General features: G+C 40.0%; 1 protein-coding gene across 4 annotated transcripts in view; it reads right to left on the reverse strand.

Annotated features, from left to right (window-relative positions):
- LOC128685674 (rho family-interacting cell polarization regulator 2) overlaps positions 1–21,736 on the reverse strand; it is a 535,723-nt gene that overhangs the window by 163,932 nt on the left and 350,055 nt on the right. For all 4 annotated transcript variants that reach the window (XM_070088105.1, XM_070088106.1, XM_070088107.1 and 1 more), the window contains one exon: positions 17,794–17,994. In XM_070088105.1, the coding sequence (XP_069944206.1) occupies positions 17,794–17,994 (201 nt within the window). The remainder of the gene's footprint in view (positions 1–17,793; positions 17,995–21,736) is intronic.

Below are 21,736 nucleotides of genomic sequence, written 5' to 3' on the forward strand. Positions count from 1 at the left end.
AAGATGCTTCTTAATGTACACCAAAAATGAAAGAAATCTAAGCATAAATAATGGAGTTCACGTCTCAGCAATTAGCCATCCCTTAGTGGTATTTTCGTATGGTTTTTAAGGTTGTATTCTCATTTTTTTTGGTCTCATTTGATAGAATGGAAGATATATTACAGAAATAGATATGATTTTGATTGGTTTCATGACAAAAAGTGCCTTGAAATTGAGCTCAACCTAGGAGAAATGGTCCACTGCTTGACTGTTTCAGTGTAAACAAATGACGTCATTGTCCATTCCAATATGCAGTCGTGAATGGGTTGACATATTTATACAATTATTGCAATAAGGAATAACAGTAAATCTTATATTTTTTGTGTGAATAAAAATTACAAATAATTTATATAATAATAATAATAATAATATGTATAATAATAATATGAATAATAACAATACGTATAATAATAATAATAATAATAATAATAATAATAATTATAATATATAATAATAATACATATATAATAATAATGTACTACATATAATAATTATAATAATAAACGGCTTCAAAAGGCCGTCACCAGATGGCAGTGTTTACCACAACAAAGAGGGAGCGGTTGTGGCTGCCTCCACCTGTTACATAATGACATATTTTATTCATTCTAGAGTATATATCGTGCTTCTATGTTATATATATTGTCTGTTATGTCATATTAGATGAGCTGTGATATATAAATAAGCCGTATAGATGATATTAGCGAAATTATTCATGAAGAATTTTGCCCGGTGTCCAGACAAACTCTCGTCCACCGCCGACACCGCCCATACCACTACATGAATGACATATCTGGACCTTAAACTCCAATATCAACCTTGACCTAAAACGCTTTCTTGATAGTTGTGACAGAACCCACAGGCATAACACCAGACACAAACATCTCTACGACATTCCCCATGTCCGACTAAACCTTTACAAAAATTCAATGTATGTCAAAGGCCCTAAAATCTGGAACACCCTACCTGAGAACTCTAGAACTGCAGACACATTCATCACCTTCAAAACTACCATTAGAAAACATCTTATCTCCCTGATAAACCCCATCAACTAACTACACGAATACCACCTGGTGGTTCACACTTACACTCACTCACCCATTTGACCATAAACAGAAATATTAATCTCAATCTTAAAATAATGAATCCTATGATACTCCAATACTGAAACTATGTACTGTGCCAAAACAAAAGCATTCACATTGCTAAACTCACAAACTAGTATTTAGTCACTTAGCCATAATACCAACTTACCTCATAATTTGTAATATTTTAAAATAAAGAATTAAACTAAGTCTGCCCGAAATGCCTAGCCATGCTAGGCATTCTAGTGGTACACTCTGTAATCATTATTTAACTACATGTAAACCACACAACAACCAAATTCTGTAAATTCAACATTGTAATCTTTATAGAGAATAAACTTTGAATTTTGAATATTTTGTTCATTCTAGAGTACAGTGGACCCCCGCATAACGATCACCTCCAAATGCGACCAATTATGTAAGTGTATTTACGTAAGTGCGTTTGTACATGTATGTTTGGGGGTCTGAAATGGACTAAACTACTTCACAATATTCCTTATGGGAACAAATTCGGTCAGTACTGGCACCTGAACATACTTCTGGAGTGAAAAAATATCGTTAACCGGGGGTCCACTGTATATATCATGTTATTCATATTGTTTGTTATGTCATACTAGATAAACTGTGATAGATAAATAAGCAGTATAGATGATATTAGCAAAATTATTCATGAAGAATTTTGCCCGGTGTCCAGACAAACTGTCGTCCACCGCCGACACTGCCCATACCACTACATGAATGATATATTTTATTCATTTTAGAGTATATATCAGGTTTGTATGTTATTTATATTGTTTATTATGTCATATTAGATGAAGTGAGATAGATAAATAAGCCGTAGAGTTGATATTAGCGAAATTATTGAAGTACAGAATTCCACTGGAACGGATTAATTGCATTTCAATTAATTTAAATGAGGAAAATTGACTCTGCAAACGAGCAAATCCAGTTGCGAGCAAGGTCATGGAACGGATTAAACTCGCAAGTAGAGGTTCCACTGTATAACAATAAAAGTAAATTATGGTAGAAAGAATGAAATAATGATTGTACATTACATTACATGTAAAAAGAGAGCAAATGAGAGAGTGGGTGAGATGTTATCAACAAATTTTGTTGAAAATAAGAAAAAGTTTTGGAGTGAGATTAACAAGTTAAGAAAGCCTAGAGAACAAATGGATTTGTCAGTTAAAAATAGGAGAGGAGAGTTATTAAATGGAGAGGTAGAGGTATTGGGAAGATGGAAGGAATATTTTGAGGAATTGTTAAATGTTGATGAAGATAGGGAAGCTGTGATTTCGTGTATAGGGCAAGGAGGAATAACATCTTGTAGGAGTGAGGAAGAGCCAGTTGTGAGTGTGGGGGAAGTTCGTGAGGCAGTAGGTAAAATGAAAGGGGGTAAGGCAGCCGGGATTGATGGGATAAAGATAGAAATGTTAAAAGCAGGTGGGGATATAGTTTTGGAGTGGTTGGTGCAATTATTTAATAAATGAATGGAAGAGGGTAAGGTACCTAGGGATTGGCAGAGAGCATGCATAGTTCCTTTGTATAAAGGCAAAGGGGATAAAAGAGAGTGCAAAAATTATAGGGGGATAAGTCTGTTGAGTGTACCTGGTAAAGTGTATGGTAGAGTTATAATTGAAAGAATTAAGAGTAAGACGGAGAATAGGATTGCAGATGAACAAGGAGGCTTTAGGAAAGGTAGGGGGTGTGTGGACCAGGTGTTTACAGTGAAACATATAAGTGAACAGTATTTAGATAAGGCTAAAGAGGTCTTTGTGGCATTTATGGATTTGGAAAAGGCGTATGACAGGGTGGATAGGGGAGCAATGTGGCAGATGTTGCAAGTGTATGGTGTAGGAGGTAGGTTACTGAAAGCAGTGAAGAGTTTTTACGAGGATAGTGAGGCTCAAGTTAGAGTATGTAGGAAAGAGGGAAATTTTTTCCCAGTAAAAGTAGGCCTTAGACAAGGATGTGTGATGTCACCGTGGTTGTTTAATATATTTATAGATGGGGTTGTAAGAGAAGTAAATGCGAGGGTCTTGGCAAGAGGCGTGGAGTTAAAAGATAAAGAATCACACACAAAGTGGGAGTTGTCACAGCTGCTCTTTGCCGATGACACTGTGCTCTTGGGAGATTCTGAAGAGAAGTTGCAGAGATTGGTGGATGAATTTGGTAGGGTGTGCAAAAGAAGAAAATTAAAGGTGAATACAGGAAAGAGTAAGGTTATGAGGATAACAAAAAGATTAGGTGATGAAAGATTGAATATCAGATTGGAGGGAGAGAGTATGGAGGAGGTGAACGTATTCAGATATTTGGGAGTGGACGTGTCAGCGGATGGGTCTATGAAAGATGAGGTGAATCATAGAATTGATGAGGGAAAAAGAGTGAGTGGTGCACTTAGGAGTCTGTGGAGACAAAGAACTTTGTCCTTGGAGGCAAAGAGGGGAATGTATGAGAGTATAGTTTTACCAACGCTCTTATATGGGTGTGAAGCGTGGGTGATGAATGTTGCAGCGAGGAGAAGGCTGGAGGCAGTGGAGATGTCATGTCTGAGGGCAATGTGTGGTGTGAATATAATGCAGAGAATTCGTAGTTTGGAAGTTAGGAGGAGGTGCGGGATTACCAAAACTGTTGTCCAGAGGGCTGAGGAAGGGTTGTTGAGGTGGTTCGGACATGTAGAGAGAATGGAGCGAAACAGAATGACTTCAAGAGTGTATCAGTCTGTAGTGGAAGGAAGGCGGGGTAGGGGTCGGCCTAGGAAGGGTTGGAGGGAGGGGGTAAAGGAGGTTTCGTGTGCGAGGGGCTTGGACTTCCAGCAGGCATGCGTGAGCGTGTTTGATAGGAGTGAATGGAGACAAATGGTTTTTAATACTTGACGTGCTGTTGGAGTGTGAGCAAAGTAACATTTATGAAGGGATTCAGGGAAACCGGCAGGCCGGACTTGAGTCCTGGAGATGGGAAGTACAGTGCCTGCACTCTGAAGGAGGGGTGTTAATGTTGCAGTTTAAAAACTGTAGTGTAAAGCACCCTTCTGGCAAGACAGTGATGGAGTGAATGATGGTGAAAGTTTTTCTTTTTCGGGCCACCCTGCCTTGGTGGGAATCGGCCGGTGTGATAATAAATAAAAAAAAAAATATTACATTACAGTATTATGTAGGTAGTTTATATAGGAAACGTTTGACATTGTGCCCTACCCAGTATGTCGATAATTTTCAAAAGTTTGACTTACGTCCATTTTGACTTACGACCGGTTGGTCGGAACCAAGCTTGGTCGTAAGTCGGATGGTACCTGTATATATATTCTTCCTCAGAATCCGTAGAGTGCATGAATACAGATCGATCGATCAATTCCACCCTTTATTATACCATAATTTGTTCTTATAATTCGTAATGCATTGCGTTAACACCCATTACGTTAACATCCATTACGATACCATCCATTAGTTCTAAGTTACATGTGTCTTTGCTGTTGTATAGAATCAGCCCAGAACCACCTGCCTGTTCAGCCTATAGCATAGTATTGTATGTCGAGACAACATATGTAACATGACCGAGCTGTCAGCATAGTTGCTGATCCCCTGTATATGTATATGTTATCTGAGTATCATAGTTAGTACCATCCATATGTTTGACATACATGACCCCTTGCTAGGCTCAGTGACTAGCATGTGTGATGTCACGTGATGCTGTATGAGTGCGTGGGATGCGCTGCCTCAGCCTCAGTTCCCCGTAGACCTACCAGGCGACAGGACAGGCAGTTTGGGCTCCCCTATCACAGACTGCAATATAAGCGTTACCACCCAACGACTTGTGTTTAACTCCAACCATCACATCTCCACGAACCCTCCCAACATACCTATCAACCTTTTATCCACTAATACATAATCTAACAGACTACATGCATTACGTGCTATATCATACCTTGCATATTTATTTACCCTCTTTTTCATAAAATATGTATTACTTATTACCAAACCTCTTTCTACACATAGCTCAATTAAAGGTTCCCCATTTTCATTTACCCCTGGCACCCCAAATTTACCTACTACCTCCACAACATTTTTACCCACTTTAGCACTGAAATCTCAACCGCAAGTACTCTCACACTTGGTTCAGAACTCCCCACACACTCACTCAATATTTCTCGAAATCAATCTCTCTCCTCTACACTTCTCTCTTTTCCAGGTGCATATACGCTTGCTATAACCCACTTTTCACATCCAACCTTTATTTTACTCCACATAATCCTTGAATTAATACATTTATAGTCCCTCTTTTCCTGCCATAGCTTATCCTTCAACATTACTGCTACTCCTTCTTTAGTTCTAACTCTATTTGAAACCCCTGACCTAATCCCATTTACTTCTCTCCACTGAAACTCACCCACCCCCTTTAGCTTTGTTTCCCTTAAAGCCAGGACATCCAGCTTCTTCCAATTCATAACATCCACAATCATCTTTTTCTTATCATTTGCACAACATCAAAGCACATTCAGACATCCCACTTTGACAATTTTCTTATTTTTAGTAAACTGTGCAGGAAAAGGGGTTACTAGCCCATTGCTCCCGGCATTTTAGTTGGCTTTTACAACACGCATGGCTTACAGAGGAAAGATTCTTATTCCTCTTCCCAATGGTGCAAGTATGCTTACAAAACAGAGATTGCAAATACTCGAAGATGTGGAGAGACTGTTGTTGGCGTGGATAAACGAGAAACAATTACATGTATCAGGAGATAGTGTTTCTCAGTCAATAATGTGTGAAAAGGCAAGGCAGTTGCATGATGATTTAATTAAGAAAATGCCTGAAACTAGTGCTGATGTTAGTGAATTTAAGGCCAGAATCGTAGTGGCATACACAGCATTGTAAGGCATGGAGAGGCTGCAAGTTCTGACAAAAAAAATGGCTGAAAAGTACATACAGGAGTTCAGGAACTATATAAAGGCTGAACAATTAAAACCCCAACAAGTGTTCAGTTGTGATGAAACAGACCTGTTTTGGAAGAAAATGCCAAACAGGACCTACATTACTCAGGAGGAAAAGGCACTCCCAGGACACAAGCCTATGAAAGACAGGCTAATTCTTATGTTTTGTAGTAATGCTAGTGGGGATTGCAAAGTGAAGCCTTTACTGGTGTATCACTCTGAAACTCCCAGTGTTCAAGAAGAACAATGTCATCAAGACTAAAGTGTGTGTGTGATGTGGAAAGCAAACAGTAAGGCATGGGTTACTAGGGACATTTTCCTTGACTGGTTTTATGACGTGTTTGGCCCCACTGTGCAAAAATACCTCCCGGAAAAAAAATTGTCACTCAAGTGCCTCCTGGTAATGGACAATGCTCCTGCTCATCTTCACGACTTGCAAGAGGAAATTGTGGGGGAGCTGAGCTTTATGAAAGTGAAATTTTTGCTTCCTAATACCACTCCTCTCCTCCAGCCCATGGACCAGCAAGTCATTTCAAACTTCAAAAAAAATAATGTACACCAAAGCAGTGTTTCAAAAGTGCTTTGAAGTGACCTCAGACACTGAATTGACCCTAAGAGAGTTCTGGAAAGATCACTTCAGTATCCCCAGTTGCATAAACTTTATAGGTAAGGCTTGGGAGAGAGTGACTTGCAGGACTTTGAACTCTGCTTGGAGAAAACTGTGGCCATAATGTGAAGAGGAAAGGGATTTTGAAGGGTTTGGGGCTAACCCTCAGGAGACTATGCCAGTTGTGGAATCTGTTGTGGCATTAGGGACGTCCATGGGGCTGGAGGTTAGTGGCGAGGATGTGGAAGCATTGGTGGAGGATGACGATGAAGAGCTAACCACTACAGAGCTGCAAGAGCTTCAGGTGCAACAGCAACAGATCACAGCTCAGGAATGTGCTTCAAAGGAGGAGGAAGAGAGATGGAGGAAGTTGCCTTCGTCAAAGATTAAGGAAATGTGTACAGTGTAGACAAAGTTGCATTTTAGGGAAATCTTAAAGGGACATGAGAAACAGAGCTCTCCGAACAAATAATTTGTGCGACAGGGGTCCAGTAACTCTCAAGTTGTTCCCAGTGGCATTAAAACACCAAGAAGGGAAGTAACCCCAGAAAAGGACTTGTTACTTGAAGTTTTTATGGAAGGGAATTTCCCTTCCAAACACTAGTACACCTCCGTCAAATCTCCTCCTCCCATCTCATCACTCATCAACAAGTCAACAATAAAGGAGTCATTTCAGTATTGTTTATTGAGCATGTATGATTGTTTTCTGTGTAAGGAAATGTATATTTCATGTAAAAAAAAATTTTGTTTAACCTTTTCAGGGTTTCCGACGTACTAGTACAGCTTACGTGCCAGGGTTATTGACGTACTAGTATGCCTAAATTCTAGCGCCTTTAAATCTAGCGAGAGGAAGCTGGTAGGCCTACATATGAAAGAATGGGTCTATGTAGTCAGTGTGCACAGTATAAAAAAATTCTGCAGCAAACACTGCATAATGAGAAAAAAAAACTCCAACCGTGTTTTGGGTTTAAAACAGTGACATTGGAGTGTATTTTCGTATCATATTTATGGTTGTATTCTAGTTTTCCTGGTCTCTTCTTATAGAATGGAAGACATATTACAGAAACTGAGATGATTTTGATTGGTTTCACAATGAAAAGTACCTTGAAATTGAGCTCAAAATAGCAGAAATGTTAAATTTTTGCCAAAATTCAAAAGCAAACAAATCATGCCAAGCGTCCAATACACATCAACTGGTGAGTCTAATATTCTTTTGCAAGTGCGTTGATATTATTTATACCATTTCTACACCATTTCTACACTAATGCAGTAGTCTGCGTAACAGTAAATCTTCTATTTTTTGTGAGGAAAAAAAATTCAAAGTGGATAGCAAAAGAGATGTAAGAGGGGCCTGGGGACGTGACTAATGAACAGAGAAAATGTTATATTAGTGCTAGGAATATGTCTTTTTTATTCTGAACCCTATTTGGAAATTGGCATTTTTTTAAATTTGTGTGAAATTGGCAAAATGGTCAATTTCTGACCACTTTATTGGATAGTTAAAATCAGTAAATGGGCAGTGTCTTGTATTCATTCAATAGAAAAAATGGAGTTCTAACAAAATACAGTGGACCCCCAGTTAACGATATTTTTTCACTCCAGAAGTATGTTCAGGTGCCAGTACTGACCGAATTTGTTCCCATAAGAAATATTGTGAAGTAGATTAGTCCATTTCAGACCCCCAAACATACACGTACAAACGCACTTACATAAATACACTTACATAATTGGTCGCATTCGGAGGTAATCGTTATGCGGGGGTCCACTGTAGTTATGATTTTTGTTGACTAGTACACTGGAATTGGCTGAAAATAGGGCTCAAAGTGGGCGATATCGCCGATGCATAAACATCGTTGAGACCGCCAACTTCGAGAGCATAATTCCGTAAGTTTTCCATCAAATTTCATATTTTTTGTGTCTTTATGATCGGGAAAAGATTCTCTATCATTTCATAAGAAAAAATAATTTTTTATTTTTCTAAAAAGTTTTCGACCCTGAGAACAAGTTTAGGAGAGGGCCTCTCAACCCTGAAAGGGTTAATACTTTTGGGCGTTTGGAACGGAGTAAATTGACTTCCATTATTTCTTATGGGGAAAATTAATTCTGCTAAAGGCTAGCTCTCTGAAATGGATTAAAGGCGTTACCCGAAGGTCCACTGTACCCGGGTATTAGTTGACTGGTGTGGGTGGCGTCCTGGGGGACAATATTGAAGGACCCCAATAGAAATAAGACAGACAGTCATCAATGATGCACTGACTTTCTTGGTTTTTCCTGATTGGCTAACCCTCTGGGTTAAAAATCTGAACAAATCTTATCTTAGAAAAACCCTCTCATAATGAAAGGTTATGTTCTGAAGAATTGGTGTGTAGCATGAAATTGAATTGCCTGAAATAAAAAACATATGGGAAAATAGGGTTACATACCAAATAAATCCAAAATTATTCTACTAAGTGATTTTGCTATTGTACTCAGTAAAATTAACCGATTGTAATTTATTTTATTTATTTATTTATTTATTTATTTAATTTTTTATTTATTTATTTATTTAATTTTTTATTTGGACATAATACACAGGTGTACAAAGAAATATAGTGATTGGGTGTACATGCCAAAAGCCCCTTGTATGCAGAGCATTATTGGCAGGCTTAATATTAACTTAAGGTTAACTATTCAGTGGTAAAAATTACAGTAAACAAATTACAACATTAAGTACAAATGAGTATTTCAAATAAGAAGCATTAGAGTTGTACAAATTTGTAGCATAATAATGTATAATATACAATTGAATCAGAACGAGTAAAATCAATGATTTGTAGTGCAGAAACAGGTCATATGGTCATTAGATGAGTTACTGTGCATTCAAGAGAATGGGGTAGTCATTACTTGTAGCATTTGAAAAGTATGCATTTTATTGCTATTTACAGTGGACTCTTGGCTAACGCCTGCATCAGCTAACACCAAATTCGGCTAACACCTCGCTTTGGCATAAAAAATTGGCTCAGCTAACACCAAAAAACTCGGTTAAGAGCTTTCGTTCTGAACGTGTCGGCACGGCACCCTGAGCATGCCCGGCCACTCACTCTGTGTACCAGCCAGTGTGCCATTGTTTACAAAGCCAGTGAGGACTATTCCATGCATACATGTGATATATTTTGTATTATTCCATTGTTTCTGGTACTTGTAACTGCTAAATAAGCCACCATGTGCCCCAAGAAAGCTTCTAGTGCCAGCCCTATGGTAAAGAATGTGAGAAACACATATAATTTAAGAAAAAGTTTGTAGAAAAATACGAAAGTGGTGGTGGTAGAGGGTGGTAGTGGTTGTGATGGTGGTAGAGAGTGGTAGTGATGGTTGTAGAGGGTTGTAGTGGTGGTGGTAGAGGATGGTAGTGATTGTGATGTGGTAGAGGGTGGTAGTGGTTATGATGGTGGTAGAGGGTGGTAGTGATGGTGGTAGAGGGTTGTAGTGGTGGTGGTAGAGGGTGGTAGTGATGGTGGTAGAGGGTTGTAGTGGTGGTGGTTGAGGGTGGTAGTGATTTTGATGGTGGGAGAGGGTGGTAGTGATTGTGATGGTGGTAGAGGGTGATAGTGGTTATGATGGTGGTAGAAGGTGGTAGTGATGGTGGTAGAGGGTTGTAATGGTGGTGGTAGAGGGTGGTAGCAATTGTGATGGTGGTAGAGGTGGTAGTGGTTGTGATGGTAATGATGATGGTAAAGGGTTGTAATGGTGGTGGTAGAGGGTGGTAGTGATGGTGGTAGTGATGGTAGTAGCAATTGTGATGGTGGTAGGTGGTAGTGGTTGTAATGGTAGAGGGTGGTAGCAATGGTGGTAGTGGTGGTGGTAGAGGGTGGTAGTGGTTGTGATGGTGGTATGGTATGACAAGGCATGGTGAGGCTGCCAGTTCTGACAAAAAAGCGGCTGAAAAATATGTGCAGAACTTTAAGGGGTACATAGAGGCTGAAAAATTAAAACCCCAACAAGTGTTCAATTGTGACAAAACAGTCTTGTTTAGGAAGAAAATGCCAAACAGGACCTACTTTACTCAGGAGGGAAAGGCACTCCCAGGACACAAGCCAGAAAAGGACTTGTTACCTGAAGTCTTTATAGAAGGGTATTCTCCTTCCAAACAATAGAACACCTTCATCCTCTGCCCTTCTCCCATCTCATCACTCATCAAGTGACAATAAAGTTAAGTGCGAAGTTATTATTGTTTAATTCTTCATGTATCATTGTTTTCTGTGTAGGGAAATGTATATTTCATGAAAAAAATTATTTTGTTTAATACTTTTGGGTGTCTGGAACGGATTAATTGGATTTCCATTATTTCTTATGGGGAAAATTAATTCCGTTAAAGGCTACATCAGTTAACCCCTAAACGGTCCAAAAGTATATGTTCTTACCGCCTCCAAATTTGGCACTACTGCCCCGAGATGCCTGGTCAGCTTAGAATAGGTCTTAACACTTGGTGTGCACCATATTAAAAAAATCTGGGACTACTTAGTACCTTGTGGGAGCGCCAGTTAAATTGAGCACCAGCTCGAGCAAACAGTGCGACAAACACCAAGGATTCACTGATGTAATGTCATATTAACACTCCCCTTTTAAGAGGAAAGTGATGTTAACTCCAAGTTTAGGGTGTCTATCTCTGTATCTCTATCTATCTCTGTCTCTGCTGTCTCTGTCTAACTCTCAATCTATCTCTGTCTATCTCTGTCTCACAGGTACACATAAATACAAGTATACATTGTGTAAATTACCTAGGATAACCCAAAAAATCCAGACAAAGTGCTATACTCTGCTTGAAGATGTGAGTAAACATCATGATGCAGTCTTGTGGCTCCCTCTGAGATAGAGAGCTAGATGGATAGACAGGGAGCTTGACATACAGACAAAAAGACAGACAGACATGCTTGTGTACCAGTGAAAACAAAAGGGAGGGCCGATGTTCATCAAATGTCACCTCTAATCTTTTCTTATCAAGTCTTATCACTGCACCCTCACATATACTCATCAAACGTCAGCTCTTATCATGTCACTGTCAGGGGTGAACTTTGTTTTTCATGCTTCAAGGAAACTTATTATTACCTATTATTATTTTTATGTATTCTTCTTCTCTTTCTCCTCCTACTCCTTCTCCTCCTCTTCCTTCTCCTCTTCCTTCACTTCTTCCTCCCCTCCTCTTCCTCCTCCTCCTCTTCCTTCTCCTCCTCCTCCTCCTCCTCCTCCTTCTCCTCTTCTTCCTTCTCCTCCTCCTCCTCCTCCTTCTCCTTCTCCTTCTCCTTCTTCTCCTCCTCCTCCTCCTCATTATTATTATATACTTCCACATATCCAAAACATTGCTGGGACCTATAAATATTTTGTATATATTCCAAGACAATAGTAAATGACCAAGGCAGGTGTAAATGTCCACCTGGCAATACGTTTGTGACAATTTGAGTACAATTTCAGTACATAATACTAGTGTCAGAACAAAGATTGGTTATGAAATGACAAGAACTGCTATAAATTGTAATTATCAGAACATAAAAATTATATAAAATAATATGAAAAATTCTAGGTAGTAGGTTGGTAGACAGCAACCACCCAGGGAGGTACTACCGTCCTGCCAAGTGAGTGTAAAACGAAAGCCTGTAATTGTTTTACATGATGGTAGGATTGCTGGTGTCCATTTTTCTGTCTCATAAACATGCAAGGTTTCAGGAATGTCTTGCTACTTCTACTTACACTTAGGTCACACTACACATACATGTACAAACATATATATACACACACCCCTCTGGGTTTTCTTCTATTTTCTTACTAGTTCTTGTTCTTGTTTACTTCCCCTTATCTCCATGGGGAAGTGGAACAGAATTCTTCCTCCGTAAGCCATGCGCATTGTAAGAGGCAACTAAAATGCCGGGAGCAAGGGGCTAGTAACCCCTTCTCCTGTACATATTACTAAATGTAAAAGGAGAAACTTTTGTTTTTCCTTTTGGGCCACCCCGCCTCAGTGGGATACGGCCGGTGTGTTGAAAGAAAGAAGTATCGTAGGGGTTCTTAAATGGAGATATCAAGGGTTGAAGGTAGACACACTTGTTGGATGGTAACGATATATTGTCAGAATGTGATGATGGGAAATGGAGCCCAGCCTCTGCCTGTCCTAGCCTGTGTCAAACACTGACTGAGAGGGAGGCAGAGGTACGACCGTACACATGCGCATCCCGTGACGTCACACAACAGTCACAGGCCTAGGGATCTCCTATCTAAAGCACATGGATGATACTGATATGCTATACAACACAGGGATCAGCAATTATGCTGACAGAAGAATATGAAAAACAGAAAAAAAGGTATATTGGCAACATTTCTGCAGGTGGCAGGACTCCATGTTGCTGTCAAGTGAGCATCTGGTGCCAACTTCTCGGCCTCATATCTCTGTAAGCACTGACCCTATTTTTTTTTTTATCCTTTAACACTTAGAAAAATGTGCTCTTTATTTTCATTAAAAAAAAAACGAATTTTTTATTTTTCCAAATATTTGAGCCACTGAGGTAGTGAATACATATATACGTATGGACCATTTAGGGGTTAAAGGCTAGCTCTCTGGAACGGATTAAAGGCATTAGCTGAGGGTCCACTGTATTAATATTATTCTGATTCAGCAGACACTCCGACTATCCTGCCCTATCTGTCCATTATATCGAAGGTTTACTGTACAGTATTATTTATTTTTGGACGTGAATGAACACACTTTAATGCACAATGCAGACTTACATTGAACATGGGTTTACTGTAAGTTATTATAACTTCTTTATACATGACAAAACTGTATACATTATTTACAACAGGAATATAATAGATTAATATGCATATGAATACAGTCAGTGTAAAAGTAGCATAAGAGGTACTGTAATGTATATAATATTAGGGTAAAAACCACAGGTTAACAGACCTAGATTTAATGAATTTCAGATGTAACTCTTTCATTCTCATATAGATCTATGTCATAGATGCTAGTGTCGTTTACATAGATCTTTGTCTTAATCATAGCACCCTCAAATACGCCATGCAGTAAATTTTGGCAAACGTATGAGAGAATGTGGCAGATGTTGCAAATGTATGGAAAAGGATGTAGGTTACTGAAAGCGGTGAAGAGTTTTTACGAAGATAGTGAGGCTCAAGCTAGAATATGTAGGTGAGAGGGGGATTATTTCCCAGAAAAAGTAGGACCTAGACAGGGATGTATGATGTCACCATGGTTGTTCAATATATTTACAGATGGAGTAGGAAGAGAAATGAATGCTCAGGTGTTGGCAAGAGGTATGGAGTTAGTACAGGTCTCCCTCAACATTCGCAAGGGTTAAGGGATCAAGAGCCTCGTGAATGTTGAAAAATCGCGAATGTTTGGTGCCCCAATATATTGTAGAGAAATATAATACAATACTGCTTCCTTACTTGTTGAACCATGAACAATCATAAAATACATGAAAACGTCGTAAATTGTACTAAATACATACATGTTATGGCTTAATAACATGTATGTTATTAAATACCACTGCCTCCACCAGTGCCTCCACCACTTCCTCAACCACTGCAAGTCCCTACTACCCTCCCTCCGACCCCTGCAACTGGCAGCCAGCCCTCCCACCCACTGCCTCAATCACTGCCTCAACTGCTGCCTCTACCATTGCCTCAACCACTGCCTCAACCACTGCCTCAACCGCTGCCTCAACCGCTGCCTCACCCACTGCCTCAACCGCTTCCTCAACCACTGACTCAACCACTGCCTCTACCACTCCAGTCGCACTCAATCTACAAGCACCAAACACAATGAATTGTTGTGAAATGTTTGGAAGAGCGCAGAGACTAATGCTCACTTCAGCATAAACAAAGCCACACTGACGATGTGTCAACCACTCCCTCGTATTTTTGTGCAATTTCCTTCTTCAATTCTATCGTATTTATTATTATTATTATTATTATTATTATTATTATTATTATTATTATTATTATTATTATTTATTATTATTACTGTTGTTATTATTAGCAGTAGCAGAAATGTTTGATTCTTTGCTGTGTTCAAGAGTAAACACATGATGTCACCGTCCAATACCTGTCCGAATAGCCATTCCAATATGCAGTCATGAATGGGTTTACATTATTTATACTGTAGTTTAATAGCAAATAATGAACAAACAAAACACTCACCACACAGTGGTGGGAGGGCTGGCTGCCAGTTTCTGGGGTCGGAGGGAGGGTAGTAGGAACTCGCATTGGTTGAGGAAGTGGTGGAGGCATTGGTGGAGGCAGTGGTATTTAATAACATACGTGTTATTAAAGCATAACATGTATGTATTTAGTACAATTTACAACATTTTCATGTATTTTATGATTGTTCATGGTACAACAAGTTAAGGAAGCAGTATTGTATTATATTTCCCTACAATATATTGGGGCACCAAACATTCATGATTTGTCAACATTCGCGAGGCTCTTGATCCCCTAACCCTCGCGAATGTTGAGGGAGACCTGTACACACACCCCTCCGGGTTTTCTGCTATTTTCTTTCTAGTTCTTGTTCTTGTTTATTTCCTCTTATCTCCATGGGGAAGTGGAACAGAATTCTTCCTCCGTAAGTCATGTGTGTTGTAAGAGGCGACTAAAATGCCGGGGGCAAGGGGCTAGTATCCCCTTCTCTTGTATATATTACTAAATTTAAAAAGAGAAACTTTCGTTTTTCTTTTTGGGCCACCCTGCCTCGGTGGGATACGGCCAGTGCGTTAAACAAATAATAATAATAATAATAATAATAATAATAATAATACATATGTATGTAATAATAATTCAGAATGCTGCTGCTAGTTGGCTGGCACAGATGATGCCAAAACATCTGGTAAGAAGTCCACATGTTTACATCACTGTGGGAGCAGTTCTCTCATGCCTGTTTACATTTTTTTTACAGTCATCTGGCTAATTTTCTTCTTTCTAACCATGGGTCCTAAGAAAGTAAGTGCAAAGAACAGCTCTGAGAAGAAAAAGACGATTTCCATGGGCTTAACCAGGCAATACATCACATGCCGCACCCTCAACCTCCCCACCATCATCCCCCACCCTCAACATCCCTCACCCTCAGCATCCCCCCCACTCTCAACATCCCCCCACCCTCAACATCCCCAACCCTCAACCTCCCCCACCCTCAACATTGCCCACCCTCAACCTCCTCCACCTTCAACCTCCCCCACTATCTCTGTTCCAAGTGTGTAAGTACATACACACTCTATACAAACAGTTTTTAGCCTAAAAAATACTCCATTTTCTCTTACAGTAAGAGCATGGGAAGATACTATGGTCAAATTGGGACAGGAAATGGTGGACACTTCCACTGCTGCCTCTGCCACCATATTATGGCCTAGGAAAGGTTGGAGGGAGGGGGTAAAGGAGGTTTTTGTGTGCAAGGGGCTTGGACTTCCAGCAGGCATGCATGAGCGTGTTTGATAGGAGTGAATGGAGACAAATGGTTTTTAATACTTGACGTGCTGTTGGAGTGTGAGCAAAGTAACATTTATGAAGGGATTCAGGGAAACCGGCAGGCCGGACTTGAGTCCTGGAGATGGGAAGTACAGTGCCTGCACTCTGAAGGAGGGGTGTTAATGTTGCAGTTTTATAACTGTAGTGTAAAGCACCCTTCTGGCAAGGCAGTGATGGAGTGAATGATGGTGAAAGTTTTTCTTTTTTGGGCCACCCTGCCTTGGTGGGAATCGGCCAGCGTGTTAATAAAAAAAAATTTATTCATTCTAGAGTATATATCATGTTTCTGTGACAATTATTTTGTTTATTATGTCATATTACATGAATTGTGATAGATAAATAAGCTGTACAGTTGATAATAGCATCATATTCAAGTATTTTTTTCTTGTCTCCAGAGTGCAGGGATGAATAAATGGTTTTTCAATTAATTTAAATGAGGAAAATTAATTTGATATATGAGTAAATTGAGTTACAAGCTAGGTCATGGAATGGATTAAACTCGTAAGTCAAGGTTCCACTGTATTTTAAATTCTAATTTACTGAATTTTATGTAAAATAGGTCAAATTGTCAATTTCTAGGCACTTGAAAGGGAAGTGCTGATAACTGAATGGGAAAGTTCTTGTGCTCATTCACTAGATCGGAAGGTATATTAGCTAAGAAGCTAGGAATTGGGTTAGTTTGATGAATGGAAGCAGCCTAAAATAGGCCACAAAATGAGTGAAATTGCAACTGAGTAAAGTGCTTCCCAACTTTTGCCTTCATGTCTGCATAATTCCCAAACTTTTTGCATTTTGGAGTCATTACCTTCAGAAAAAGTCTACCATTTTAGGTGATAATATTTGTTTTGTAAAAATGACAACACTGACAGAACTTTTAATTTAGGGGATCACAACAATGAAAGGTTTAGTGGACAAAATCTGTGGCCAGACAATATCCAAAAAGAACAGACAGAATCAGTTATATCTAGAATTGTTTGCTCTTTCTGCAATCCTCTATGTAAATTTATTTAGGTTTAATGGATGAAGTCTGTTAAATCTAAAATTGTCCATTATTGTTACAACCAGAAAACATTTTCATCATTCAGATTTAAAGGACATTTAACTGTAACAAATACTTCCTACCAGCTTATTAAATCAAGCTTTCACTCTATTTCAGAATGCTTAACAAACAAAAATCTCCTTTACTATGAAAGATAGGCAGCCAAATACAATGGTGTACATGAAAGCAAACTGAAAACAAATGTGCATATGAAGGAGTTCTTTGTAGTTGAAAGAGCCACTTAGGACACAGAAGGCTAGACCACACAATTACCTTCACCTCAGGTCTTGTGTGTGTTGAATTAATTCTGTCTTTATTAATAACACCTGTGATGAAGAGAAGACACACCTGCAGAACAAGCTTTGGATTGGGATAATGTTTTGCTCAATGTAGAATTTTATCAAGTTATAAAACTTAACAGAGCAAAATTTTGTCCTGTCCCAATGGAAGGTTGTTCTGAGAAGGTATCTTCTTCACTACTGTTGGCAGAACAGGTATACCATTTGTATGGAATGGTACCCCTTTAAGCTTTTAGAAAAATCTTTTTATGCCTTACTCTAATGGCCATAGAGGAAAAAAGATTTTCATTTACCTTTTTTAAAGTAAGTGGTGGATTGCTTTCATCCCAGTGTTGACCATCACCCCATCTGAAGGACTCTGGCTCTGTACCAAGCATGTCTAACTGGTGCGAGAGTGACTGTGACATGGCAGGAGAAAGTCCCATTGAATAAGATGACAGGTGTGAGTACGATCTTGACATTATGTCAAGATTGGAACCCTGTGAGATGCTGAACTATGGAAACAGAACAGACAAAATTAGTGAGGTGCATAGTCAAATTACCTATATTAATAATGAGAAGTATTTTATAAAAACAAGGCTCTTCTAACCTATGAAAAAACATTATTAGTTAAGGTATTTACAAATAATTTGATATGCTTCACAAGTCATATAATAAATACTCCACATAAAAAATAAATGAATACATACATACATACATACATATATGCATGCATGCATGCACACAGACACAAACACACACACACACAGGAGCTGACTCAACCCCTGCAACCACAATTAGGTGAGTACACACACACACACGGTTTCATGGAAGGCAAATCCTGCGTCACAAACCTGGAGTTTTATGATAAAGTAACAAAAGTAAGAGACGGGGTTGATTGCATCTTCTTGGACTGCAAGAAGGCCTTCGACACAGTTCCTCACAAGAGATTAGTGCAGAAACTAGAGGATCAGGCACGTATAATGGAAAGGGCACTTCAATGGATCAGAGAATACCTGACAGGGAGGCAACAATGAGTCATGGTGCGTGATGAGGTATCACAGTGGGCACCTGTGACGAGCAGGGTCCCACAGGGGTCAGTCCTAGGACCAGTGCTATTTTTGATATACGTGACTGACATGATGGAAGGGATAGACTCAGAGGTGTCCCTGTTTGCAGATGATGTGAAGTTAATGAGGAGAATTAAATCAGATGAGGATCAGGCAGACTTTCAAAGAGACCTGGACAGGCTGGACACGTGGTCCAGCAACTGGCTTCTTGAATTCAACCCTGCCAAATGCAAAGTCATGAAGATTGGAGAAGGGCAAAGAAGACTGCAAACAGAGTATAGACTAGGTGGCCAATGACTGCAAACCTTGCTCAAGGAGAAAGATCTTGGCGTCATTATAACACTGAACATGTCTCCGGAAGCACACATCAACCAGATAACTGCTGCAGCATATGGGTGCCTGGCAAACCTGAGATTAGCATTCCGATACCTAAATAAGGAATCTTTTAAGACACTGTACAGCGTGTACGTCAGGCCCATACTGGAGTATGCAGCGCTAGTTTGGAACCCGCACCAGGTCAAGCACGTTAAGAAATTACAGAAAGTGCAAAGGTTTGTGACAAGGTTAGTTCCAGAGCTAAGGGGAATGTCCTATGAAGAAAGGTTGAGGGAAATCGGCCTAACGACACTGGAGGACAGGAGGGATAGGGGAGATATGATAATGACATACAAAATACTGCATGGAATAGACAAGGTGGACAGAGACAAGATGTTCCAGAGAGGGGACAGAAACAAAGGGTCACTCTTGGAAGTTGAAGACTCAGATGAGTCACAGGGATGTTAGGAAGCAGTTCTTCAGTTATAGAGTGGTCAGGAAGTGGAATAGTCTGGCAAGCGATGTAGTAGAGGCAGGAACCATACATACTTTTAAGACAAGGTATGATCAAGCTCATAGAGCAAGGGGAGAGAGAGGACCTAGTAGATATCAATGAAGAGGTGGGGCCAGGAGCTATGTTTCAACCCCTGCAACCACAAATAGGTGAGTACATACATACAGAGGAAGAGAGAGAGGAAATGAGCTGATGTAGGTAAAAGCTCATAGCTTGCCAATAAAGTTAGGAATCCTTAACCTGTAAATAGCTTGTCAATAAAGCTAAGGATCCTTAACCTTGTCAACCCCAGTGTAAAAAAAAAAAAAAGGGAGAGAGAGAGAGAGAGAGAGAGAGAGAGAGAGATACAGAGAGAGAGAGATACAGAGAGAGAGAGATACAGAGAGAGAGAGAGAGAGAGAGAGAGAGAGAGAGAGAGAGAGAGAGAGAGAGAGAGAGAGAGAGAGAGAGAGAGAGAGAGAGAGAGAGATACAGAGAGAGAGAGATACAGAGAGAGAGAGATACAGAGAGAGAGAGAGATACAGAGAGAGAGAGAGATACAGAGAGAGAGAGAGATACAGAGAGAGATACAGAGAGAGATACAGAGAGAGAGAGATACAGAGAGAGAGAGATACAGAGATACAGAGATACAGAGATACAGAGATACAGAGATACAGAGATACAGAGGTACAGAGGTACTAGTACCTCTGTACTAGCATGTGCAATGTACAGACCTCAGTGGCAACATGCAGACCCCATCAACTTCCTAATGGAAAATATTGACTCCCTTCTGCTACAACACAACTGTCAACATATCATAATTGTTGGTGACCTCAACCAACACTTTATACAGAGGGACTTCGATGACCTTCTTGCAGTATTTGATATGAGAAACTTTGTTGATAATACAGTGGACCCCCGCATACCGTACGCATCGCATACCGTACAATCCGCATACCGCTCGCTTTTATCGCAAAAATTTTGCCTCGCATACCGCCCAAAAACCCGCTCACCGCTCTTCGTCCGAGACGCGTCCAATGTGCGCCCTCAGCCAGCCTCACATGTTCCGCCGGTGGCATTGTTTACCAGCCAGCCTCTGCGGTAACATCCAAGCATACAATCGGAATATTTCGTATTATTACAGTGTTTTCGGTGCTTTATCTGGAAAATAAGTGACCATGGGCCCCAAGAAAGCTTCTAGTGCCAACCCTACAGCAATAAGGGTGAGAATTCCAATAGAGATGAAGAAAGAGATCATTGATAAGTATGAAAGTGGAGTGCGTGTCGCCGACCTGGTCAGGTTGTACAAGAAACCCAAATCAACCATCGCTACTATTGTGGGCAACAGAAAGGCAATCAAGGAAGCTGTTCTTGCCAAAGGTTTAACTGTGTTTTCGAAACAGAGATCGCAAGTGATGGAAGATGTTGAGAGACTCTTATTGGTGTGGATAAATGAAAAACAGCTAGCAGGAGATAGCGTCTCTCAAGCGATCATAAGCGAAAAGGCTAGGAAGTTGCATGAGGATTTAATTAAAAAAATGCCTGCAACTAGTGATGATGTGAGTGAATTTAAGGCCAGCAAAGGTTGGTTTGAGAGATTTAAGAATTGTAGTGGCATACATAGTGTGATAAGGCATGGTGAGGCTGCCAGTTCGGACCACAAAGCAGCTGAAAAATATGTGCAGGAATTCAAGAAGTACATAGACAGTGAAGGACTGAAACCTGAACAAGTGTTTAATTGTGATGAAACAGGCCTGTTTTGGAAGAAAATGCCAAGCAGCACCTACATTACTCAGGAGGAAAAGGCACTCCCAGGACATAAGCTTACAGGCTTACTTTTCTCATGTGTTCCAATGCTACTGGTGATTGCAAAGTGAAGCCTTTATTAGTGTATCACTCTGAAACTCCCAGACCGTTCAGGCAAAAGAATGTCCTCAAGGAGAATTTGTGTGTGCTGTGGAGGGCAAACAGTAAGGCATGGGTCACTAGGGACTTTTTCTATGACTGGTTACACCATGCATTTGCCCCCAATGTGAAAGATTACCTAACTGAAAAGAAATTAGAACTTAAGTGCCTCCTGGTGTTAGACAATGCCCCTGGTCATCCTACAGACGTGGCAGAGCGACTTTATGGGGACATGAAATTCATTAAGGTGAAGTTTTTGCCTCCTAATACCACTCCTCTCCTGCAGCCCATGGACCAGCAGGTTATTGCAAACTTCAAAAAACTGTACACAAAAGCTCTGTTTGAAAGGTGCTTTGTAGTGACCTCAGAAACTCAACTGACTCTAAGAGAGTTTTGGAGAGAGCACTTTAATATCCTCAATTGTGTAAACCTTATAGGTAAGGCTTGGGAGGGAGTGACTAAGAAGACCTTGAA

The sequence above is a fragment of the Cherax quadricarinatus genome, chromosome 23, assembly GCF_038502225.1.
Source record: "Cherax quadricarinatus isolate ZL_2023a chromosome 23, ASM3850222v1, whole genome shotgun sequence".
NCBI classification, from domain to species: Eukaryota; Metazoa; Arthropoda; class Malacostraca; order Decapoda; family Parastacidae; genus Cherax; species Cherax quadricarinatus.